The sequence below is a fragment of the Salmo trutta genome, chromosome 22, assembly GCF_901001165.1.
Source record: "Salmo trutta chromosome 22, fSalTru1.1, whole genome shotgun sequence".
Lineage (NCBI taxonomy): Eukaryota > Metazoa > Chordata > Actinopteri > Salmoniformes > Salmonidae > Salmo > Salmo trutta.
Genome location: NC_042978.1, coordinates 1,387,227 through 1,409,132, shown reverse-complemented (window position 1 = coordinate 1,409,132; position 21,906 = coordinate 1,387,227). Strand labels below are relative to the sequence as shown.

The window sequence follows — 21,906 nt, the reverse complement described above, 5'->3', positions numbered from 1 at the left end:
CTTATCCAGAGCAACTTACAGTAGTGAATGCATACATTTCATACATATTTTTTATTTTTTTATTTTTTTATTTTTTTTCTCTGTGCTGGCCCCCCGTGGGAATCGAACCCACAACCCTGGCGTTGCAAACACCATGCGCTACCAACTGAGCTACAGGGAAGGCAGTATGTAGTGGTGTTTCACTTACCAGTCTCTGAGTTAAATGTACACAAGTGAATTTGCTGTGTACCTTTCACACACATCTGTTTCCTGGAATATCATATCAAGTGTAAGTATCTACTATACATGGTCAATGGACCATTCCCGAGAAGTAATAACAAAAAGGTTGAAAGTGGCCCATCGCATGCACTTACAGTATACAACACTCACAATTGCAATGAGATTAACAACCCAGGGATCTACCACCTCTCAGACTTGCTTTCAATGAGAATGAAAGAGCTATAACTCAGATTTCTATGGTCCCATGTGGCTTAGTTGGTAGAGCATGGTGATAGGAACACCAGGGTTGTGGGTTCCAGTATACAAAAAGTATAAAAATGTATGCACTACCTATTGTAAGTCGCTTTGGATAAGAGCTTCTGTTAAAATGCACAGTGGGGTTGCCCAAAAAGTTACATATTGCAGCTTTAATTTGCATTACAAGAACACGGTAATTACAGTAAAGCAGTAGAAATGACTGCTGCACGAAGTTTATAGTCCATGTCTGAGAGAATATAAAAGCAAAACAGTGAGCAACAGTAACGTTAGGTTTAGGGTGGGCTAGCCTTACGATTAATTCAGGGTACGTTTTTGAGTAAGTCAAAGTTGTACGCTCTTTTGAAAGAGGCAGTCTGAGATGTCCTATTTGAAGCCCAAATATATCATACTTTGACTAAAATTAAGACTTAATTTGCTTAATGATAATATACCTTACACAACATGAAATGTCACAAACAGATTTAATTTGACAACAGACTGTGAAATAACTGTTTGATTATGAAATCTTGCCATCAGTAGGCTTACGTTGAGTTTCAACCAATAAACGGTGATAGGTTGCCAGCAGTTCTCAGTCAGTCAAGCAAATCAGAGTTAAGGAACTAAAATTAGTCTGAAATAGTAAACTGTTGAGAGCAGTTTATTTTATAAAGGTCAAATGTACCTCCTTTCTAACTGTCCAAAGATTTTCTGTAGCACTTTAACAAATTACTTAATTGACTCCATAGAAACCAAGGGCCAACCATTAGTCTGGCAAAACAGAGTAAATCACCCTGAAGCACCTCTACTTGAGCACAAGCAATCTAGGGCAGTGTTTCTCCACCCATGCTACTCTATCTGGGTTGTGTTCAGTAAGTAGAAAACGTTTTGAAATCGAGTGAAACAGGAAGGTGCTACCTGATATTGTCAAATAAGAGCACAGATTTTCGTGCTCTTATTGGACACGTTCAGTTAAATAGCACTTCCCCGTTTCAATCCATTTCAAAATGTTTTCTCCTTAATGAACACAACCAAGGTCCACTGTGAGTAAGCTGACATCACTATTTGTACTCAAATTGCATGCTGGTCACTGATACATCAAAGTTTGAGAAACACTGACTAAAAGAGACCTTTTGACCTAGCCATGTGGGTTTGGAGAAAAACCTAGATAATGTTTATTAGGCACCAAACAGAAGAAAAAGATCTAGGTGTTCAACCTTCCCAAGTTCTCTCACGTCACCCCGCTCCTCCGCTCTCTCCACTGGCTTCCAGTTGAAGCTCGCATCTGCTACAAGACCATGGTGCTTGCCTACGGAGCTGTGAGGGGAACGGCACCTCCGTACCTTCAGGCTCTGATCAGGTCCTACACCCAAACAAGGGCACTGCGTTCATCCACCTCTGGCCTGCTCGCCTCCCTACCTCTGAGGAAGCACAGTTCCCGCTCAGCCCAGTCAAAACTGTTCGCTATAAGAAATGCTCTTTTTTTTTGCTACTGTGTGTCCTAAAGAACACTACCCTGTTGAGGTCACAGCACGCATACCTTTCCTGTTTATAGCACCACTCAACAACCCCCCCCCGACTCTGTAACCAAGAGGTCTCCTGTTTTTTTTGCGTTTATCTCATTGGACTACAGAGTTATCACAATGCTTTCATCATCCTGTTTACATGTACATATACGACATTCCAACACGTCCCACTGAATCAAACAAAGTCAGAGGAAAAATGTGTTTTAATGAAGTTTTTCCTTTTACACAAAGAGTGGTTTAACCACATAAATAGTGTAGAACAGGTAAAGAGTTTCAATGATCCAGTAAATTATTAATCATTGGTCTCCTGTGGAAGGAAGGGGTACTCCAGTCATATCCTTGTCAGTTCCCTGCAGGCATATCTACCGCAGGAATCCAGTGTGTCGCAATGTTTACAAGCCTGGGCCTTGCTCTCAGGTGAGCGAGCAGCTGTTTTGTCAGCATGACACGGCGATGGCCATTACGAGTTGCATGAAAGGATGTGCAAAAATTCCACTACAAAAGTAAAAAAAAAAGTTTGATGTTGACAGTGCTCCAGGCTTTTCTTTTTCTTCTCAGCTTGGACATTGACTGTGTTGATATACAGTGCCTTCATACGTATTCACACCCCTTTACTTTTTACACCTTTTGTTGTGTTACAGCCTGAAGTTGAAATGTATTAAATTTAGATTTTTTTTATACTGGCCTACACACAATACCCCATAATGTCAAAGTGGAATTATGTTTTTCAAAATTTTGACAAATGTATTAAAATAGAAAGGCTGCAATGTTTTGATTCAATAAGTATTCAACCCCTTTGTTATGGCAAGCCTAAATAAGTTAAGGAGTAAAGTATTGCCCTCTAATCAGGGACTGATTTAGACCTGGGACACCAGGTAGGTGCAATTAATTATCAGGTAGAACAAAAAAACAGCAGACCTTGTAGGGTAAGAGTTGAATACCCCTGCACTAAAGCAATACTGCAAAACATGGTGAAGCAATACATTTTCTTTCTGAATACAAAGCGTTATGTTTGGAGCTAATCCAATAGAACACATTACTGAGCACCACTCCCCATATGTTCAAGCATAGTGGTGGCTGCATCATGTTATGGGTATGCTTTTAATCGGACTAGGGAGTGGAGCTAAGCACAGGCAAAATCCTAGAGGAAAACCTAGTTCAGTCTGCTTTCCACCAGACACTGAGAGATTAACTTCTTTTAGCAGGAAAATAACCTAAAACACCAGGCCAAATCCACAAGTGAGTTACTTACCAAGAAAACAGAATGTTCCTGAGTGGCTGAGTTACAGTTTTGACTTAAATCTGCTTGAAAATCTATGGCAAGACCTGAAAATGGTTGTCTAGCAATGATCAACAACCAATTTGACAGAGCTTGAAGAATTATTTTAAGAATAATGGGAAAATGTTGCACAATCCAGGTGTGAGATTTACCCAGAAAGACTCACAGCTGTAATCGCAGCCAACAGTGATTCTAACATGTATTGGCTTAGGGGGTTGAATACTTATCTAATCAAGATATACTAGTGTTTTATTTTTCATTAACTTTTTACAAATGTTAGAATTTTTCTTCCACTTTGACATTAGATTATTTTGTGTATATTGACAAAAAATGACAATTAAATCCATTTTAATCCCAGTTTGTAACAAAACAAACAAAACAAAACAAAATGTGGAAAATTCAAGGGTTGTGTATACTTTCTGAAAGCACTAAACTCGTGTTTAATTTTCCATAAAAAAAAATTAAAAAAAATAGTGTAGATCATTGAAAAAAAGACTATTAAATTAACTTTAATGCCACATTGTAACAACAAAATTTGAAAAAAGTCAAGGCACTGTACGTAGAGTGGTGTTAAAGGGAGTGACTACTGTACTGATGATGCAGCTGGCAAAAGAAATGACTTCCTTTTGGGGTACAGCATGGACCACTGACTGTCAAAGCAAAGTGGCGTTAACGGTCTTCCTTTAAAATGACAGTTGTGCCAATAGCCATCTACTGTGTATCTAGGGCAGTTTTACATTAGAAAAGTTTGACATGTTTCCAAATAATCGTCCCTCATTAACCCATTGGCCCTAACCCTTTGATATTAGCAGATTGTAAGGCAAACAATATGGTGGACGCTCCACCACTACGCTGACACTTCAGATCTGCAAACATGTTAAGGTAAGGGACAAGAGCAAGGGGAAGGGAGTAAATTGAGACTAGTGCTATCTATTCTAGTTGAGAGTCACACATTTTCCTTCCATTAGAAAGGAATTTGTCAATTCATTAACACAACATTCAGGGATGTTAGCAGCCAAATACAGTAGATTATGATTCCCTGTATGTATCAAAAATAGGAACAATGAGACTTGAAAACCATCTTTAACCCCTAATAAGCCTAGTACTATAGTACAATGATGTATTAAGAGCAATGCTATTTCGTCAAGTACAGTACTTTGTTTTCAAAAGGAAATAAGGGCAAGATTAATACCCTTATGAAAAAAATCCATGAGACTTAAAGGTTATACGGTGAAAAAAAGCATCAGTTACTCTTTTCAAGATCTTAAAAAAAATATTGAGGTAAAAACAGGAAATGTACCATTATACCACTGTCTACTTCATATCACAACATCTTTCTTCAGCCATTTGGATATACTGTAGTCGCCCCCTTAGTTTGCAGGCTAATATCCCATATTGGGTAGAGTAGGGATGGCCCTTCACTCCTCTAGGAATCCTCCACTAAGGCCCAGACCCAGTTCGAGCTGCCCTTTAAACCAGTTAGCTATACTGAAGACAACATTGGACCATAGAAGACCATCTGTGTCTTTATATGTCTCTCCACATCCACTTGTAGAGACACTCCCACAACGGCCTTGCTTGCCTCAGGTCTTGGTTCAGGCCTTGAGCATCCCCTGGGCGTCCGAGCCCTTGGTGGTCTCCTTCTCCTCAGAGGTCTGCGGTGTGGTGCCCGTCTCCTGGGCTGAGCTGAGGGGCCGGGCGTTGGCCTTGGACGAGCGCTGGCGCCGGGTGCCATTGCCCACGCAGCGAAGCAGGTTCTTGAAGGTGGTCCACATCTCGTCATCCTTGTAGGAGTAGATGACAGGGTTCATGACCGAGTTGAGTACTGCCAGCAGGAGGAGCCAGCGCTTAAAGAGCATCACCTCGCACTGCTGGCAATGGAGGCCATCTAGCAGCAGCACCACCAGGCCCGGCGTCCAGCAGATCACAAACGCCCCTGTAACGAAAGACAATAGATATTATGAAATATATTATATTATTTCAAAATATTTGAGATATATCCAAAAGCATTATAGTTTAGATCAATAGATTAGAGATTATTAGAAATATAATATATACTATTTGCCAGAGTCACACTGGACTTATTACACAACTCTCCTTCCCTGGCAATAGATAACAGTAAAACTCCAGCCAACATGTTTATTAAGGTCAAAGGTTGGAGATATCTTTATCATCATTAGAGATGAGATTATTAGAAATATCTCCAATGTTATTACAGATTAGGGGCTATATTTTATCAAACCTAATGTAATGGTAAATCTAAGCGCTGGAGGTCACGCTACAGGTCCCTGGGTGTGTCAGAAATATTACTGCTATTTTCACAGCAGTTATTATGAGCGCAAAAGCTGGTGGTGGCACAAAAGGGTTGGGTTTTGATGCATAAACAAGTTGCAGGTGTGACCAGGGCTTGGACAGTCACTCCATGGCTTGATATTGCATGTGTTAGTCTTTTTGTTGTCATCAACTCCAATTCGGCTGGGGGCATGGAATATTCTCATCCTAGTCCATTGTGGCTTGATAATACAGTTTGGGAAATAAGGGTAAGATTCAAGTATTAAGTATTAAATAGCATAGGCTACAGTAACAAGTGATAGCAACAGTAGAAAAAAAACATCCAGTGTTTGCTCAATATGTTTTGAGTGTTGACAGTCAGCATTGTTGTAATTGGATTCAAAGAGTGTAGGCCTCTAAGCACTGCGCTAAATTGTATTGTATGTTCTCAATAAGCAAGATATAGCCTAGAGACCTACCGTTGATATGGTGTTATAGGACTGAAAATGTGAATAGCCTGTGTTTGGAGGAGCGCAACTTTGGTAACCAGACAAAAGGCAGTGGGGATAGATCCAAACAGAATGGAGTATGCCCTGCAGGTTGGCCTATATGAATTGTGAATAATGCAAAAGCATGAAAGCCTCATGAGTAGACAATTTATAAACCTTTTATGGATAGGCTACTTGGCTAATGCATGGCCAGGATAAGAAAGACACCAAACGCATTGCTGTTGAACCAGCTTTTGTTTGAGTAGGGTAAGGATAACCTAGTAAGGTCTTGTTTTTTTATCAAACGAAATGGAAAACAAGCAATTGTTACAGGAAAATAACTTACATTTTTCTAAATTCAAGTGTCACTGGATTATCTCATCTCTCATTCCATGATGGGCATATAGCCTACATGGAGGGTTTTTTATGCATATCCAAAATAATAACAGGAGCTGGCTAAAATTATGTAATAGCCTACATAGCTGTCTGCTCACTGTTTTGCTGCTGCGAAAATGATATTTTAATAAAGCTTTGGCGATTAACTCCAGATGAAAATAGATCCCTAGATGTATTAGAGATATCTCTTTTGGAGATCTGTTTACTTTATTTGAACAGGTCAGGTGACTGAAAAATCATTCTCACTTAGTGTCAGCTATGACTGAAACATCATCGTTCTTTGAGAAATGGTCACTGTAAACAGGACCATACCAATTTCTTTTATTTTGATTGGTTGGAATTGAGCAACAGCTTATCATACTGAAGATGGCTGTTGAGCTTGTGTGCATAGATTGAAAGAGATAATCAATGCTTGATTCAAGTTAGAAAAGAGGCAATGAGGCATAGGATGCTACACCACCTCAGCCTCTAGGTGTGTCCCTATAATATCTCCTTTCTCCTGAGGTGTGCACTTATTCACTACTTCTCACAAATCTAAAAGCATTAGAGTAGTGGAGGCACGGGCTAGTGGATGTTTCCGCCATATTTGTTATACCAGTCATTTCCTATTCAAATCACTGAAGGGAAGTGAACAAGTGCACACTTTGGGAGGAAGGAGAGATAATTGGGACGTCGCTTCTGTCACTACACTGAAGACAAAAGCAAGAGCTTCCTAAATTGTGATGGCTCGCCAATGAATACCGTCTGAGGAAAGCAGGTACAAGTTAGAGAAAAACCGACGGACCAAAGATCGTCTTAGAAGGTGTCTCAGACACTACACTCAATGTTTGTCTGAATTTTCATTCGACGTGAAATCCCAACCAGTATCTAGGCTAGTCACCGACAGCAGAGCGTGTTGCGGCAAGATTAAGGGATTTCAGGGAGCTTTTCTAGGACATGTAGCAGCTTGTCCGTTCTGCCAATACCTCTCCAGAACCCTGCTCAGTAGAACAAAAACAGCAATTGTGTTCTCCACAAGGGAGAAGAGAGGGAATATGAACCACGCCTTCTCTCTCAAAAATACAAGGTCACCAACTAAAATACAAGGAGCAGGCAGAAAGAAATGGTGGGGTTCCATGGGTGTTTTATATGAAATATTAAAAAAAACAAAAAAACATCTGGGTTGGGAAGCGGGCATGTTTAGAGCACATGTGAGCTTTTAGTTGAGGAGCATTCATTAACCTCTGAAATATATGGCAGGTTATATATCAAGGGAAGCAGAATAAGTGAAGGTTTTTCTCTGCAGTTCTGTTTGCTTCAGTCTAAATCCATAAATGGTCCCACATATTACAGTGAAATGGCTATCATCAATGTTTGCCTTCTTCCTTTCCACAGAAGCACAAGGATGATGAATCAAAGCATAGGGGTTGAGTTTATGCACGTGTGCCTAAATAGCTACCATCAAGCACAATCAGGTCCCAATCTCGGTGTGAATCTTTGAGATTATTTTACAGCTACCTGTATGGGGGGCTTCTTCTAACCTAATGCTCCTCAAAATCTTTAGTCAAATATCACTGTAATCAAATATTGTGTATGCCACCTGGCTAGCTGTTTATATCTGTCATGAGAGATGACTGTAACCATAACAGTGTAGAAAACACTTTAGCGTCCAATGCAACCATTTTGATCTCAATATCAAATCATTTCTGGGTAACAATTAAGTACCTCACTGTGATTGTTTTCAATTAAAATGGTCAAAAAGAAATAACAGTAAACTCCAGCCAACATGTTTAACAAGGTCAAAGTTGATGCCAAATCTCTCTGCATTCTCCTTCCACCATTTCCTAAATGATAGATGTTAGTGATATTGGAGATATACAGTGCCTTCAAAAATTATTCACACCTCTTGACTTTTTTGTTGTTGTATTACAGCCTGAATTTAAAATGGCTTACATTTAGATTTGTTGTCACTGGCATACACACAATATCCCATAATGTCAAAGGAATTTTTTTTATATATATATTTTTTTTTACAAATTAATAAAAAAATGTTGAGTCAATAAGTATTCAACTCCTTTGTTAGGTCATGCCTAAATATATTCAGAAGTAAAAATGTACTTAACAAGTCACATAATAAGTTACATGGACTATGTGCAATAATAGCGTTTAACATAATTTTTTAATGACTACCTCGTCTCTGTACCGCACACATTCAATTATCTGTAAAGTCCCTCAGTTGAGCAGTGAATTTGAAACACAGATTCAACCACAAAAACCAGGGATGTTTTCCAATGTACTCGCAAAGAAGAGCACATATGGTGCATATAGAAAGTATTGACTCAGGGGTGTGAATACTAATGTAAATGAGAAATTTCTGTATTTCATTTTCAATACATTTGCAAAAAAAATGACAAAAACATGCTTTCACTTTGTCATTACACACTTCACACTTTTATTTTTACACACTTCATATGTATTTACTGTATGGTAGTACAGTATATAACTATATATAACTACTGCTATACACACCTTTCCTATTCATATACCGTCCATATTTTAGATTTGAGATTTGTCAAAGTAGCCACCCTTTGCCTTGACAGCTTTGCACACTCTTGGCATTCCCTCAACCAGCTTCATGAGGTAGTCACATGGAATGCATTTCAATGAACAAGTGTGCCTTGTTAAAAGTTAATTTGTGGAATTTCTTTCCTTCTTAATGTGTTTGAGCAAATCAGTTGTGTTGTGACAAGGTAGGGATGGTATACAGAAGACAGCCCTATTTGGTAAAATATCAAGTCCATATTATGGCAAGAACAACTCAAATAAGCAAATGACAGTTCATCATTACTTTAAGACACGAAGGATAGTAAATCCGGAAAATGTCAATAACTTCTAAAGTTTAGTTGTCGCAAAAACCATCAAGCGCTATGATGAAACTGGCTCTCATGAGGACCGCCACAAGAAAGAAAGACCCAGAGTTACCTCTGCTGCAGAGGATAAGTTCATTAGAGTTACCAGCCTCAGAAATTGCAGCCCAAATAAATGCTTCAAAGAGTACTTCAAGTAACAGACACATCTCAACATCAACTTTTCAGAGGAGACTGTGTGAATCAGGCCTTCATGGTCGAATTGCTGCAAAGAAACCACTACTAAAGGACACCGATAAAAATAAGATACTTGCTTGGGCCAAGAAACACAAGCAATGGACATTAGACCGGTGGAATCTCTCCTTGGTCTGATGAGTCAACATTTTAGATCGGCGGAAATCTGTCCAAAGTTGAGATTTTTGGATCCAACCGCCGTGTGATGATCTCTGGAGGTGTGGGGGTGCTTTGCTGGTGACACTGTCAGTGATTCATTTAGAATTCAAGGCACACTTAACCAGAAAGGCTACCACAGCATTCTGCAGCGATATGCCATCCCATCTGGTTTGCCCTTAGTGGGACTATCACTTGTTTTTCAACAGGACAATAACCCAAAACACACCTCCAGGCTGTGTAAGGGCTATTTTACCAAGAAGGAGAGTGATGGAGTGCTGCATCAGATGACCTAGTTTCCACAATCACCTGACCTTAACCCAATTGAGATGGTTTGGGATGGGTTGGACCGCAGAGTGAAGGAAAAGCAGCCAACAAGTGCTCAGCATATGTGGGAACTCCTTCAAGACTGTTGGAAAAGCATTCCTCATGAAGCTGGTTGAGAGAAGGACAAGAGTGTGCAAAGCTGTCATCAAGGCAAATGGTGGCTACTTTGAAGAATCTCAAATATTAAATATGTTTTTATCTGTTAAACACTTTTTTTGGTTACAACATGATTCCACATGTGTTATTTCATAGTTTTGATGTCTTCACTATTATTCTACAATGTAGAACATAGTAAAAAATTAAGAAAAACCCTGGAATTAGTACGTGTGTCCAAACTTTTGACTGGTACTGTGTATAATACAGCTGAAGTCAGAAGTTTACATACACTTAGGTTGGAGTCATTAAAATTCGTTTTTCAACCACTCCACACATTTCTTGTTAACAAACTGTACTTTTGGCAAGTCAGTTAGGACTTCTACTTTGAAAATTACAAAAGTAATTTTTCCAACAATTGTTTACAGACTGATTATTTCACTTATATTTCACTGTTTCACTATCCCAGTGGGTCAGAAGTTTACATACACTAAGTTGACTGTGCCTTTAAACAGCTTGGAACATTCCAGAAAATGATGTCATGGCTTTAGAAGCTTCGGATAGGCAAATAGACATATTGTGTCAATTGGAGGTGTACCTGTGGATGTATTTCAAGGCCAACAAAGTCAAGGTATTGGAGTGGCCATCACAAAGTCCTGACCTCAATCCTGGGGCCTCATTTATAAACGCTGAGTACAAAATATACTCCAAAACATGCATGCATCAGTTTTCAGGCAAAAGTTGTCATTTATAACTAAACTTGATGTGAGAATTTGTTTAGCTACCTGCAAACTTTAGATCGCGCAAAACTTCAGACCATGCATAAACAGTTTCTAGTGGTTGAAGTATTGCAATACAAGCTGGCAAGTAGCCTAGTATTTTGAGCAAATGAGGGATATGATGACACACTTATTGATAACAAAAGGTAAATATAATAACAAGATGCAATCATTTGCCGTTAGTGAGAAGAGAAAATATTGTTTTTTGCATCTTTGAAATAGTTAGAAATAGGCATATATTTCCTATTTCATTTCCTTGACAGAATACATTCATCACCTTTACTGACTATGATGGCTTCATACTTTCAAAGTAGACTTAGGCCCACAATGTCCTATCTCTCATTTCATTGGACCCACTTTACAGTTTAAATATTTTAACAATTTCAAGTATTTTTCTCTATGTGAACAGACGGTTCACCTTTTCCATGTAGTTTTTTTAAGCTACTGTAATTTCAAATGTCTCAAGTGAACCCTATTTAATTTATAAACATAATAGGCCTACATAATACATACTTTTTTATAACCATTGCAGAATATATTCCTCACCACCTTTTCTGACATTGATGGGTTCATATTCCTGAAGAAGCTTTAGCCTACAACAAATTGCCATGTGCATCTCTCATTGAATTGTGCCTATTGGATAGAGAGGCTATTATTTCAAGTATTTTTTTCTATCTGAATGGGAGCCTGGTTTATAAGATACAGTATACATTTTACAGATGAACAGGCAGTTGATCTTTTGCTTTGAAGTGTGTAGGCTTCCACTGCAAGTAGGCCTACTGTTTTTTTTATTTTTTTTATACAGTAGACATACTAACAAGACAATGTTTCAGAATTCGCAGGCAGTGCAGCATATTTAGGTTCGGGGAAAAAGTAAATGCAAAACATTATTGAATTCAAACCATCTGTTTTCAGGTCCACAACAATTTGCAGTAGTTTTTTTTCTTTCAGAAACTGTCAGATATAGCATATGTCACTGTAAAAGTTTTAAACATTCTGCCAACACCTCCAGACATTTTATCAAGTTCACAATTGCTAGTTCCTTTAGAAACTGCCTTGGCCTAATTCCAATACTTCCAAAGTATACAGAAAATCAGGGCGTTATTGTCACCATAAAAGGTGAAGGATGGGCGTTTTTCAGGTGGAGTTTTCACCACGGATCTGCTTGATAATAGGAAACATGCTTATTTATTATTTAAGTTTATAGATATCAATATTTTGTACGTGCGCATGCAATATTTAGTGTGAAATGTATGCAACGGTTATAAATGAGGCCCCAGAAAAAGTCTGGACAGGTTTATCCAGTCACTAATTCAGCGTTAGTCAACACAAAAGAACAGATTTCTATTCACCTGAAACATGAGCTAACAAGAGCTGTTTTCTTCCTCGTACAGCCCCAGTGATATGCTTGAGTACTTGTTTCTTAACCTCCCAAATGACGGATATAGGGATTCCTTTCCTCACTTTCTCTCATACTTCTCCCCTGTTCTTATCATTGTCACATAGAATAATGCTTTCACATGAACATTTTAGGCATATTTAGAAGCTTGTTACGTTTTTTCTACCGGTTTGCTGTCTACTGTATTCCCAACTGAGATACTGACAATAGAGTTTTTATTTTTCAATCTTGAGTTGACTTTCTGCATCACAATGTTATCGAACAACAACTCACAGATGGAATGTGGAGAATTGCATCAATTCTTCCAAATTGCTCTAGGATAGAGACAATTGTATCATGACAAAAGTGATTGAGTAACACACAACGTCAAATGACACATGGCTATAATGTGGGAAAATTCCAGCAGGCTCAAAATAATACAATGAGACACCATCCCTAGCGTCTTGAGTCTTTCACCCCAGAATAACGTAACGGTAGGCTTGACTTGAAACTTGAGGACATAAGAGCACAACAGCTAGTTTAATGGGGACAATTGCATCTGAAAGCAATTGCACGCTGCCTGAAAAACCCCTGAAAGTATAGGTTATTTTTGGGCGTTCTTCTGAGAAAGCCGCCGACCGTGCAGTCTTGGGCGGTTTTGGCTGAGATTCCTGGCAGCCTAACCAGTGTGTGACTGTGTGTGTGTCCTTGTGCGAGAGATAATTACATAGAGCAGTCTTGAAGACACTCTGTACAGAGAGCGAGGCAGCTTCCTCCACGCCTATCTGGGGTCGACCAGAGCGCAGAGATGGTCTGCTTTCGCTTTTATTAATCTAGCAGAAGGACATCATATAAGAAAACACTCCTTCTAGCACAACATAGAGCTGTAAATATGCTATCTGGCACATACAAAAAGTTGATGTACACAAAAGGTTTAGGAAATTCAGCAGCACCTACTGGCCGAGTTGATAACAATCAAACTCGTCTGACCTGTACTGAGGAGCCATGCTAAGGAGAGGGTGGGTGTGCTCAACTATTGTCTTAAGTGCAACATATCCTGTTCCGACACACCTACCAGCAGAGGCCCGCAATATCTTATCTGCGATGTGCATGCTCATGTGCAGATGAGGACTGCACATTTGTGGTATGTTTGCTATTCACACACATGTTGAAAACAAGCCCTTGTAGACTGATCTGCAATTTATTTTTATTTTTTATTTAACCTTAATTTATGCTGCAATTTGAGGTCATTCAGGTCAGAATATTTTTTTTTAACAGGGGAGACGTGTGCCCTGATTCCCAAAAGCATCTTAAGGCTAACTTCATTGTTGGAACCTTCGTAGGAGCTTTGTTAACAGCTATGTGCATCGTTAGATGCTTTTTTCCCTCCCGCGTCACTTTATAGAGAAGATCTCCGCTATATATGTATATCGTTGTATATCATTGTATTTTACATTTGTGTGACTGGTCTTGTCTATCAGTGTATCGGTGTTTTGTTACTGTCGTGTTTTATGTTTTTGTGTGGATCCCTGGAAGAATATATGCTATTTCGGCAAAATCTATTGGGGATCCGAATAAACTGAACTAAACTTAGAATCACCGACCACCGATAACTACAAATACAAAGTTGTGAATGTCTTTTGCAATTGTTACAAACAAGCAAAGGATAAAAATATGCTTGAAATGAAAACTGAGATGACTGCATTAAAAGATAAATACAGTATAGGCTACATACACCTATATATTTAAATCATATTGAAATACATTATGTTCAATCAATTGAGTTATATTTTGCTAATAGGCTACTGTAATATTTCATTATGTGGGTAAGCATTAGAATAAGCCGACTCAATATTTACAGCCACATAGGTGGTAATATCACTCTAGGAGCTGATCCGTCGTCAGTATTTTGATTAATTATAATGTTAAGGTAAGATTTGACTAGAGAAAGCTGATTCAAGAGCAGCGCTGCCTTTCTTTCGAGCCTATCAGTTTCGACACATGCTCTAACGATGTTAGTTGAAATTACTTTTCTTTGTTAGTGATTTAGACACTTGCACAGATGAGTGATCCTAAGTGGAAAACCATGTTATTAAGCGGAGACAGATCAGAGCAAATAATATGCTTCTGTGCTGAATAAAGTGCTAAGTAACTGCAGCCCAAGTTGAAGACGCACAACTGCACAGCAAACTTTGAGATTCATGGTACAATCGTCCACTTTTTAAACCAACACCCAGGTCAAACAAAGATTACTCAAAAATGATGTCAATATCAGTCAAATTATCTCACTATGTGGGATATATTGAAGTGGTCTTTTTAAAGACCTTGACCATAACATTTTGCTCAAACCTCAGTTGAGTTAATTTAATCAGGATTTTCCCCACTATCTTGGAAATGTAGATTACAATCCACTGTTGTCAGCAACATTGCTTCCCCTACCTTTCTCCACACTCAACCAGCTAAATAACCTTCGAGACAAGCTTGTGTGTGTGTGTCTAATTGCTTATGAGGAAAGTCCTTTAAGAACCAATGAAATGATCAAATGTTCTGTTACTTAAGAGCACAGAGTACTAGTGCTACTCAGACTTTAGGAAGGACTACATTTCCCAACAGTGAAATTCTGATGGGTCCAATCAATAACTTTTTTGATGTAGTCCTTCATAAAGGGCTCAGTACTACTCAGAAACACATTTGAAGTTCCCACATTGACACAATGTGAGAGGAATCCGATGGCCTACCTAACACAGTCATGACTGTCTTGATGAGCTTGATGGGTGTCCTCTTGCGGTTGATGGAGCCGCTGGTGTGTGGGCTGAGCACCGCCGTTTTCCTCTTGACGTAGGTGTAAATCCGCAGGTAGATGGACACCATGACCAGGAACAAAACCAGGTTGGACACGGACCAGAAAATCAGGTAGCTCCGGCTGAAGATGGGCGCCAGCTGGGAGCAGTCCTGAAGGTTGCAGATGCAGTTCCACCCCAGGCTGGGCACGGTGCCCATGAAGATAGAGATGGCCCACACCAGCACAATGAGCAGGGTCACCCGCCGCTTGGTCAGGTTACTGTGGACCTTCCAGTTCATCACAGAGATGTAGCGCTCCAAGGCGATCACTAGCAAGTTCGCCAGAGAGGCTGAGAGACTGGTGTCCAGAAGCCCTTGACGAATGAAATAGCCCCTCACGGTTAGTTTCCTGGACACCGTCCCGGTGTTGAACATGAGGTATATGTAGGCTATTCCAGCGAGGAAGTCCGAAGCGGCCAGGTTGGCGAGGAGATAGTAGAACGGGTAGTGGAACCTCTTGTTGGTGATGATGGCGGCAATGACCATGGCGTTGGACACCAGGATAAAGCAGCAGAAGAGGGAGCCTACAACTTGGACCAAAATGAGCTGTGTGGAGTTCCAGTCATCTTTGGTCTGGTTGCTGTTGCTGTAGAAGAAGCTCATGGGCTCATCATGGTAGCATTTGTTCTGGCTGGCCATCTTGAGTGAAAGGCTGCTGACGAGAGTTGACAAGAGATATAAAGAGAGAAAAAAAACATTATTTATTGGTTTCTCTTTAACATTCTAACAAATATCAACCTTTTGGAATTCATGGTAGGGCTACACAGTATAACTACATGGGCTAATTTAGTGCAAAGACGATAATGAGAACTCCAGACCAAAAGTTCTAATAAACCCATTATTTGTGCGCTGCCAGTTTTCCCAAGGCCAAATAACTTCTGAACTGAGAAAGATTAAATTACCCAACTCTAAAGGGCAATCAACATGTCAAACATCCTTTTTACTGGAAGCAGCTGCATAAATCACTGGTTAATCACACATTTTCTTATTACAGAGGTATAGTGAGATAAAGATAAAGACATTCTGAGCTTCAACTCTGAAGATATTTACCAACAGTATAGGCTATGGACTCTGACAAAACCAATTAGGTATGACTTTTACAGATATCATGTATACAATCTCTTCCATATAACAACTTACAACTAAAAGGAACAGACTTTATTCCCATGATTTTCTAATGACTATGCATCATGCAATTTGTGAAACAACCAATTTTAGTATGACAGAAAGCTTCAGAATAAAATACCAAAGTACAATCAATGGAGAGAAATGTTTTGCCATGTAATTCAACGTTCCTATGGAATGTCTAGTTATTTATAATTTTATAATAATAATAAAAATAGTGTAGCCATAAATGCTTCGTCTTTCAACACTGAAAATGTAGACCTCTATGATTACAATAAGGAATTTCCAAACACAAAAAAGTCTTATTATTTGCGACTGAAAGAGAGTAAGTCTTATAGATCATGCCGGAAATGATATGCAAATATACGCTAAACAAAATGTAAGAAAACTGACTTACCAGGTAAAATTTACCTGTGCAAATATTTTCTATCGAATCCTTTGTGTAAACGGAATTTCTCATTCGTTCTACTACTCATTTCAAGAATGTCCTGCTTCATTCTACCGGGGCAACTTTACAGGAGAAGGTGACGATTGTGAGTGAAGGGAATGAGGGAGAAATGTTTGAGGCAAGAGTAGTCTGACGTAGAGGGTGTGTGACACAGCTTCTCATATCTCTGCTCCACTGGCTGCAGTAAAAATAATTCCTTTGTATGTGCGTGGTTCACCACATGGGCCATGAGCTAAAACAATTCTCCTACATGCCTACCATTCCACTTGTATGTTAGAAAATTATATTCAATGGTGAAGGTCTGGGTTAAAAAGTCTATGTTAAAAAAGACTGGAATAAAAGATCCATAGCTTGCCTACCTGTTGGTGGTTGGTTTAGTTAGTGTATTCACACAACCTCAAAACCATTCAGAGGATATCTACATTCCTGCAGGAAAAACACTGAATAGATTACACAACAGTAATAGAGTGTTACATAGAATCACCACCCCCACCTCAGGGCAAATGCCACTGCCAAATACTAACCAGCCACTCATGAGGCAATACAACACTAAAACAACATTCATAAGAATAAGGAAATAAGATAAAGGTAACTGAAGGTTGCTTTTTCACTTCAACATTGTGTATTATATCTATTTCACTACAGACCACCTAAGGAAAATGATTCATTTGATTCTTCGTTGACTCTGTAAAGTTGGATTCTCTTTTTACTGACTCTTGACATATACTCCCTGATGAGCTTTCCTGAAGTGCCAAAGACGGTTGTGTTCCAGCTTGTTCCTACAACAAAGCAGATTGTGTGATGGCAAGGCTCATTGCCAACATTACATGGCATTCGTCATAATAGTCGGACTCATCTTATTCAGTCATAAAAATCCCCCTATGAATCACACACTTTGTCAGACAGTCATCTGACCAATAACTTTGAGATACTCTGGCAACATAAGATCCCATTTTGAGTGAATGTATAGCAGATATAAAATAATTAATAGCAAAACGGGAATGATTTACTTTGACTACATATCCATAATGCATTATTTACACATTCACAAGCATTTCATGAACGTGTTATAACATGTCCCAAATGCATTATTAAAAGTTAATGAGATATATCCATAGTATATCTATAGCACAATCATGTCATGCATTAAAATAGTTTATATTTTGATATCTTAATAAATGCATTATTTCAATGACAGTGTGGTGTCATCATTATGGCTGTTCTCAAAAGTGTGCTTCTGCCATACCAGTGTTAGTGAATATGCCAAAAGGCCAAACCATGTTTTGAAAATAATGCTAATACTGTATATAGCTGGCCGGTAACAGCCCCATTTCCCCCATTGGACAGTATAGGCCTGTCCCTTACCTCCTTCTCACTAAGGTCAATGGTGCATGAAGATCCCCACAGGGTTGAATCCTTTCTACATTTTCCAGATCAAAACATGTAGTTGAGGATCATGTTATAACTCATTAACAGCCCTCCTCTACATCACAATTAAGTTGATCATACTGGTCTGTAATGTACACATGAAATGTATATGCATAAAATCTATGCAGTCAAAGTAAAGTAATCTATTTTCCCATTCAAAAAGCATGAATAGCTAAGCACTTCATGGCAATTAACTCTGCAGTTTGCAACTATTATCTATAACACCAACATTAAAGGTCAATGTTTTAATTCTATGCAGTCAATGTAATGTAATTTCTATTTTCCCATTCATAAAACACTTATAAAGTATTTATAAACATGCCTCACTTATCAAAAAGAACACAATACAGAATTTTAAAGGAGATATGAACATTTTATTTCAATTTTCCTGATATAGCTAGCACATAAACCAATTGCTGAGGAAATCGCCGAAGAATCTAACTATTGACATTTTTGAGTTGGACTTTTCTCGACTAGATTTAAAAGATTTATACTCAAAACATTCAAATTAAATTCCTAATTTCAGACTTACAGATATAACTATTTGAGTGAGTAAAACATACTAACACAGGGTGGTAAAGCTATCTTTTCCCCCATATTGACTAATGAAGGCAATGTCAATATGTTTTCCAACTCGGTCAATAAACGTTACAAAATTGACTTAAAACGTAAAAAACATTTGGTTAACAATGGTAGTGTCACGTTCTCTAAGATAGCAGGAAATGGGTAAATCAGGCGCAGGAGGCTGAGGTCCGTTGAACAAAATGTTTAATACCGTCAAGGGAAAAACACAGCGACAAGGCAGGGTGCACAGAAGAAAAGGCAGGAGGAAAAATGCTCCAAACTCCAAAATAGACGAGGCGCAGCCCGGCAACCCTAATGCCTATACAAATACGTAGCGTAATCTAATAATCATAAATCCTGTTTTCTAAAGTAACGTCGCACGAAACAATCCCGCACAAATCTCAAACAAAACCAAACTAAATACCCCCCCACTAATGACAAACAAGGAACAGGTGCAAACTAAAACAGACATAACCAACAGACACTGAAACATGGATCGGTGGCAGCTAGTAAGCCGGCGACAACGACCGCCGAGCGCCACCCGACCGGGGAGAGGCATCACCTTCTGTGGACGTTGTGACAGGTAGCTCTCTCACTATTTTAAGACTTAGATACACTACTGGTCAAAAGTTTTAGAACACCTACTCATTCAAGGATTTTTCTTTAGTTTTACTATTTTCTACATTGTAGAATAATAATGAAGACATAAAAACTATGAAATAACACATATGGAATCATGTAGTAACCAAAAAAGTGTTAAACAAATCAAAATATATTTTATACTTGAGATTCTTCAAAAAACCACCCTTTGCCTTAATGACAGCTTTGCACACTCTTGGCATTCTCTCAACAAGCTTCACCTGGTATGCTTTTCCAACAGCCTTGAAAGAATTCCCACATATGCTGAGCACTTGTTGGCTGCTTTTCCCTTAGTCTACGGGCCAACTCATCCCAAACCATCTCAATTTAGTTGAAGTCGGGGGATTGTGAAGGCCAGGTGTGAAGGCCAGCACTCTCCTTCTTGGTCCTGTTGAAAAACAAATTATAGTCCCACTAAGCGCAAACCAGATGGGATTGCGTATCGATGCAGAATGCTGTGGTAGCCATGCTGGTTAAGTGTGCCTTGAATTCTAAATAAATCACAGACAGTGGCACCAGCAAAGCACCCCCACACCATAACACCATGCTTTACAGTGGGAAATACACATGCGGAGATCATCTGTTCATCCACACCCTGTCACAAAGACATTGCGGTTGGAACCAAAAATCTCAAATTTGGACTCATCCAAAGGACACATTTCTACAGGTCTAATGTCCATTACCTGTGTTTCTTGGCCCAAGCAAGTCTCTTCTTATTATTGGTGTCCTTTAGTAGTGGTTTCTTTGCAGCAATTCGACCATGAAGGCCTGATTCACACATTCTCCTCTGAACAGTTGATGTTGAGATGCGTCTGTTACTTGAACTTTGTGAAGCATTTATTGATACAGAAATGATATGGCAGGCGAAAATCTGAAGAAAATCCGACCAGACCTTTTTTTCTTCAGCTCCCAGGCACTTATTATGGAAGCCTATTGCTTCTATATATGTCCGTCACCCAAATTGCAATTCCTATGGCTTCCACTAGATGTCAACAGCCTTTATTCAAGGTTTCAGGCTTCTTTTTTGAAAAACGAACAAGTATTTGGAGTTTTTGTAATAGGACCACCTGAACTAAATCAGTCTTTTGGTGAGCAAGGGAGAAGGCGCACGCTTACAGATTTCCGTTTCCTATTGAACATAGTACTTTCCGTGTGAAATATTACAGTTTATTTACATTTTAGACTACCTGAGGATTAAATAGAAATGTTGTTTCACTTGTTTGGACGAAGTTTACCGGTAGCTTTTTGGACTCCTTTGTCAGCATGTTAAAAGAGTGGATTACTGAAATCAATGGCGCCAACTAAACAGACTTTTTGGGATATAAAGAAGGATTTCATTGAACAAAACGACCATTCATGTTGTAGCTGGGACCCTTGGGATTGCAAACAGAGGAAGATCTTCAAAGGTAAGTGATTTATCTAATCGCTATTTGTGATTTTGTGAAGCATGTGCTGGTTGAAAAACATGTTCATGAGGGGCGCTGTCCTCAGATAATTGCATGGTATGCTTTCGCCATAAAGCCTTTTTGAAATCTGACAAAACAGTTGGATTAACAAGAAGTTAAACTTTTAAATGATATAAGACACTTGTATGTTCATGAATGTTTAATATTACGAATATTTATTTAAATTGCGCGCCCTGCAATTTCACCGGATGTTGTCGGCAGGTGTCCCGAAGCGGAACACCTAGCCCTATTAAGGAAAGAAATAGCACAAATTAACTTTAGAAGCACACCTGTTAATTGAAATGCATTCTATGTGACTACCTCATGAAGCTGGTTGAGAGAATGCCAAGAGTGTGCAAAGCTGTCATCAAAGCAAAGGGGGGCTATTTGAAGAATCTCAAGTATAAAATATATTTTGATTTGTTTAACACTTTAGTTACTACATGATTCCATATGTGTTATTTCACAGCTTTGAGGTCTTCACTATTATTCTGCAATGTAGAAAATAGTTAAACATTTAGAAAAATCCTTGAATGAGTAGGTGTTCTAAAACTTTTGACCGGTAGTATACATTGTATTTTTTGCACATTACCAAACTTTAACAACAAGACAAATTAAGAGACAGAATCATCACAACGTTCTTTCCATTTTGTTAGGATGAAACAGTCAGAGGTCACCAAGCACAACACAGCTTCAGCGTGTACATCAGGTAGAAAGATGTGTCGGCATTGAGTAATTGTCTCTGGCTCCCTCCCAGTTAGAGGGAGTGATGAGCTCTACAGCAGAGTCTCACAACTCAATCGCTGGTTGAAAACTGTTTTCTGCCCCTCCCAAAAGATAGAATTTGTAGATAATTGGCCCTCTTTCTGGGACTCACCCACAAACAGGACTGAGCATGGCCTGTTGAGGAGTGACGCACTCCATCCTAGCTGGAGGGGTGCTCTCATCTTATCTACGAACGTAGACAGGGCTCTAACTCCCCTAGCTCCACAATGAGATAGCCAGCCTGCCAGCTTAGTGGAATCTGCCACTAGCACAGTCAGTGTAGTCAGCTCTGCTATCCTCATTGAGACCATGTAACATAACATTTATGACATTCAATTTACAGAAAAAAAACACGTTTTTGTCTTTTGAGCTTCTAGTCATGAAATCTATGCAGCCTACTCAATCACTTTTTATAGCTACTGTTT

The 21,906-nt window shown here is 39.0% G+C and overlaps 1 protein-coding gene across 4 annotated transcripts; it reads right to left on the bottom strand.

The window, feature by feature from the left end:
* Positions 1-3,751: 3,751 nt before the first annotated feature.
* lpar3 (lysophosphatidic acid receptor 3) lies at positions 3,752-17,194 on the bottom strand. 4 transcript variants are annotated; one of them, XM_029706266.1, is made up of 3 exons: positions 16,604-17,194; positions 14,965-15,722; positions 3,752-5,194 (listed from the first exon to the last, which is right to left on the bottom strand). In XM_029706266.1, exons 1-3 carry the CDS (start codon positions 16,687-16,689, stop codon positions 4,854-4,856), a joined length of 1,185 nt encoding a protein of 394 aa, XP_029562126.1. In that variant the 5' UTR covers positions 16,690-17,194; the 3' UTR covers positions 3,752-4,853. The 4 variants fall into 4 exon arrangements, with proteins under 4 accessions (XP_029562126.1, XP_029562127.1, XP_029562128.1 ...); XM_029706267.1 differs by having other exon boundaries at positions 14,965-15,719; positions 16,604-17,193; XM_029706268.1 differs by having other exon boundaries at positions 14,965-15,719; positions 16,590-16,720.
* Positions 17,195-21,906: the final 4,712 nt, after the last annotated feature.

Bases quoted from the DNA above. Each gene is read 5' to 3' on its own strand.
- lpar3 (XM_029706266.1), bottom strand. From the start codon at position 16,689: ATGAAGCAGGACATTCTTGAAATGAGTAGTAGAACGAATGAGAAATTC. The intron at 15,723-16,603 runs GTAAATTTTACC...AACTCTCGTCAG, and splicing joins GATAGAAAATATTTGCACAG to CAGCCTTTCACTCAAGATGG. The intron at 5,195-14,964 runs GTAGGCCATCGG...CTTTCGTTACAG, and splicing joins GACAGTCATGACTGTGTTAG to GGGCGTTTGTGATCTGCTGG.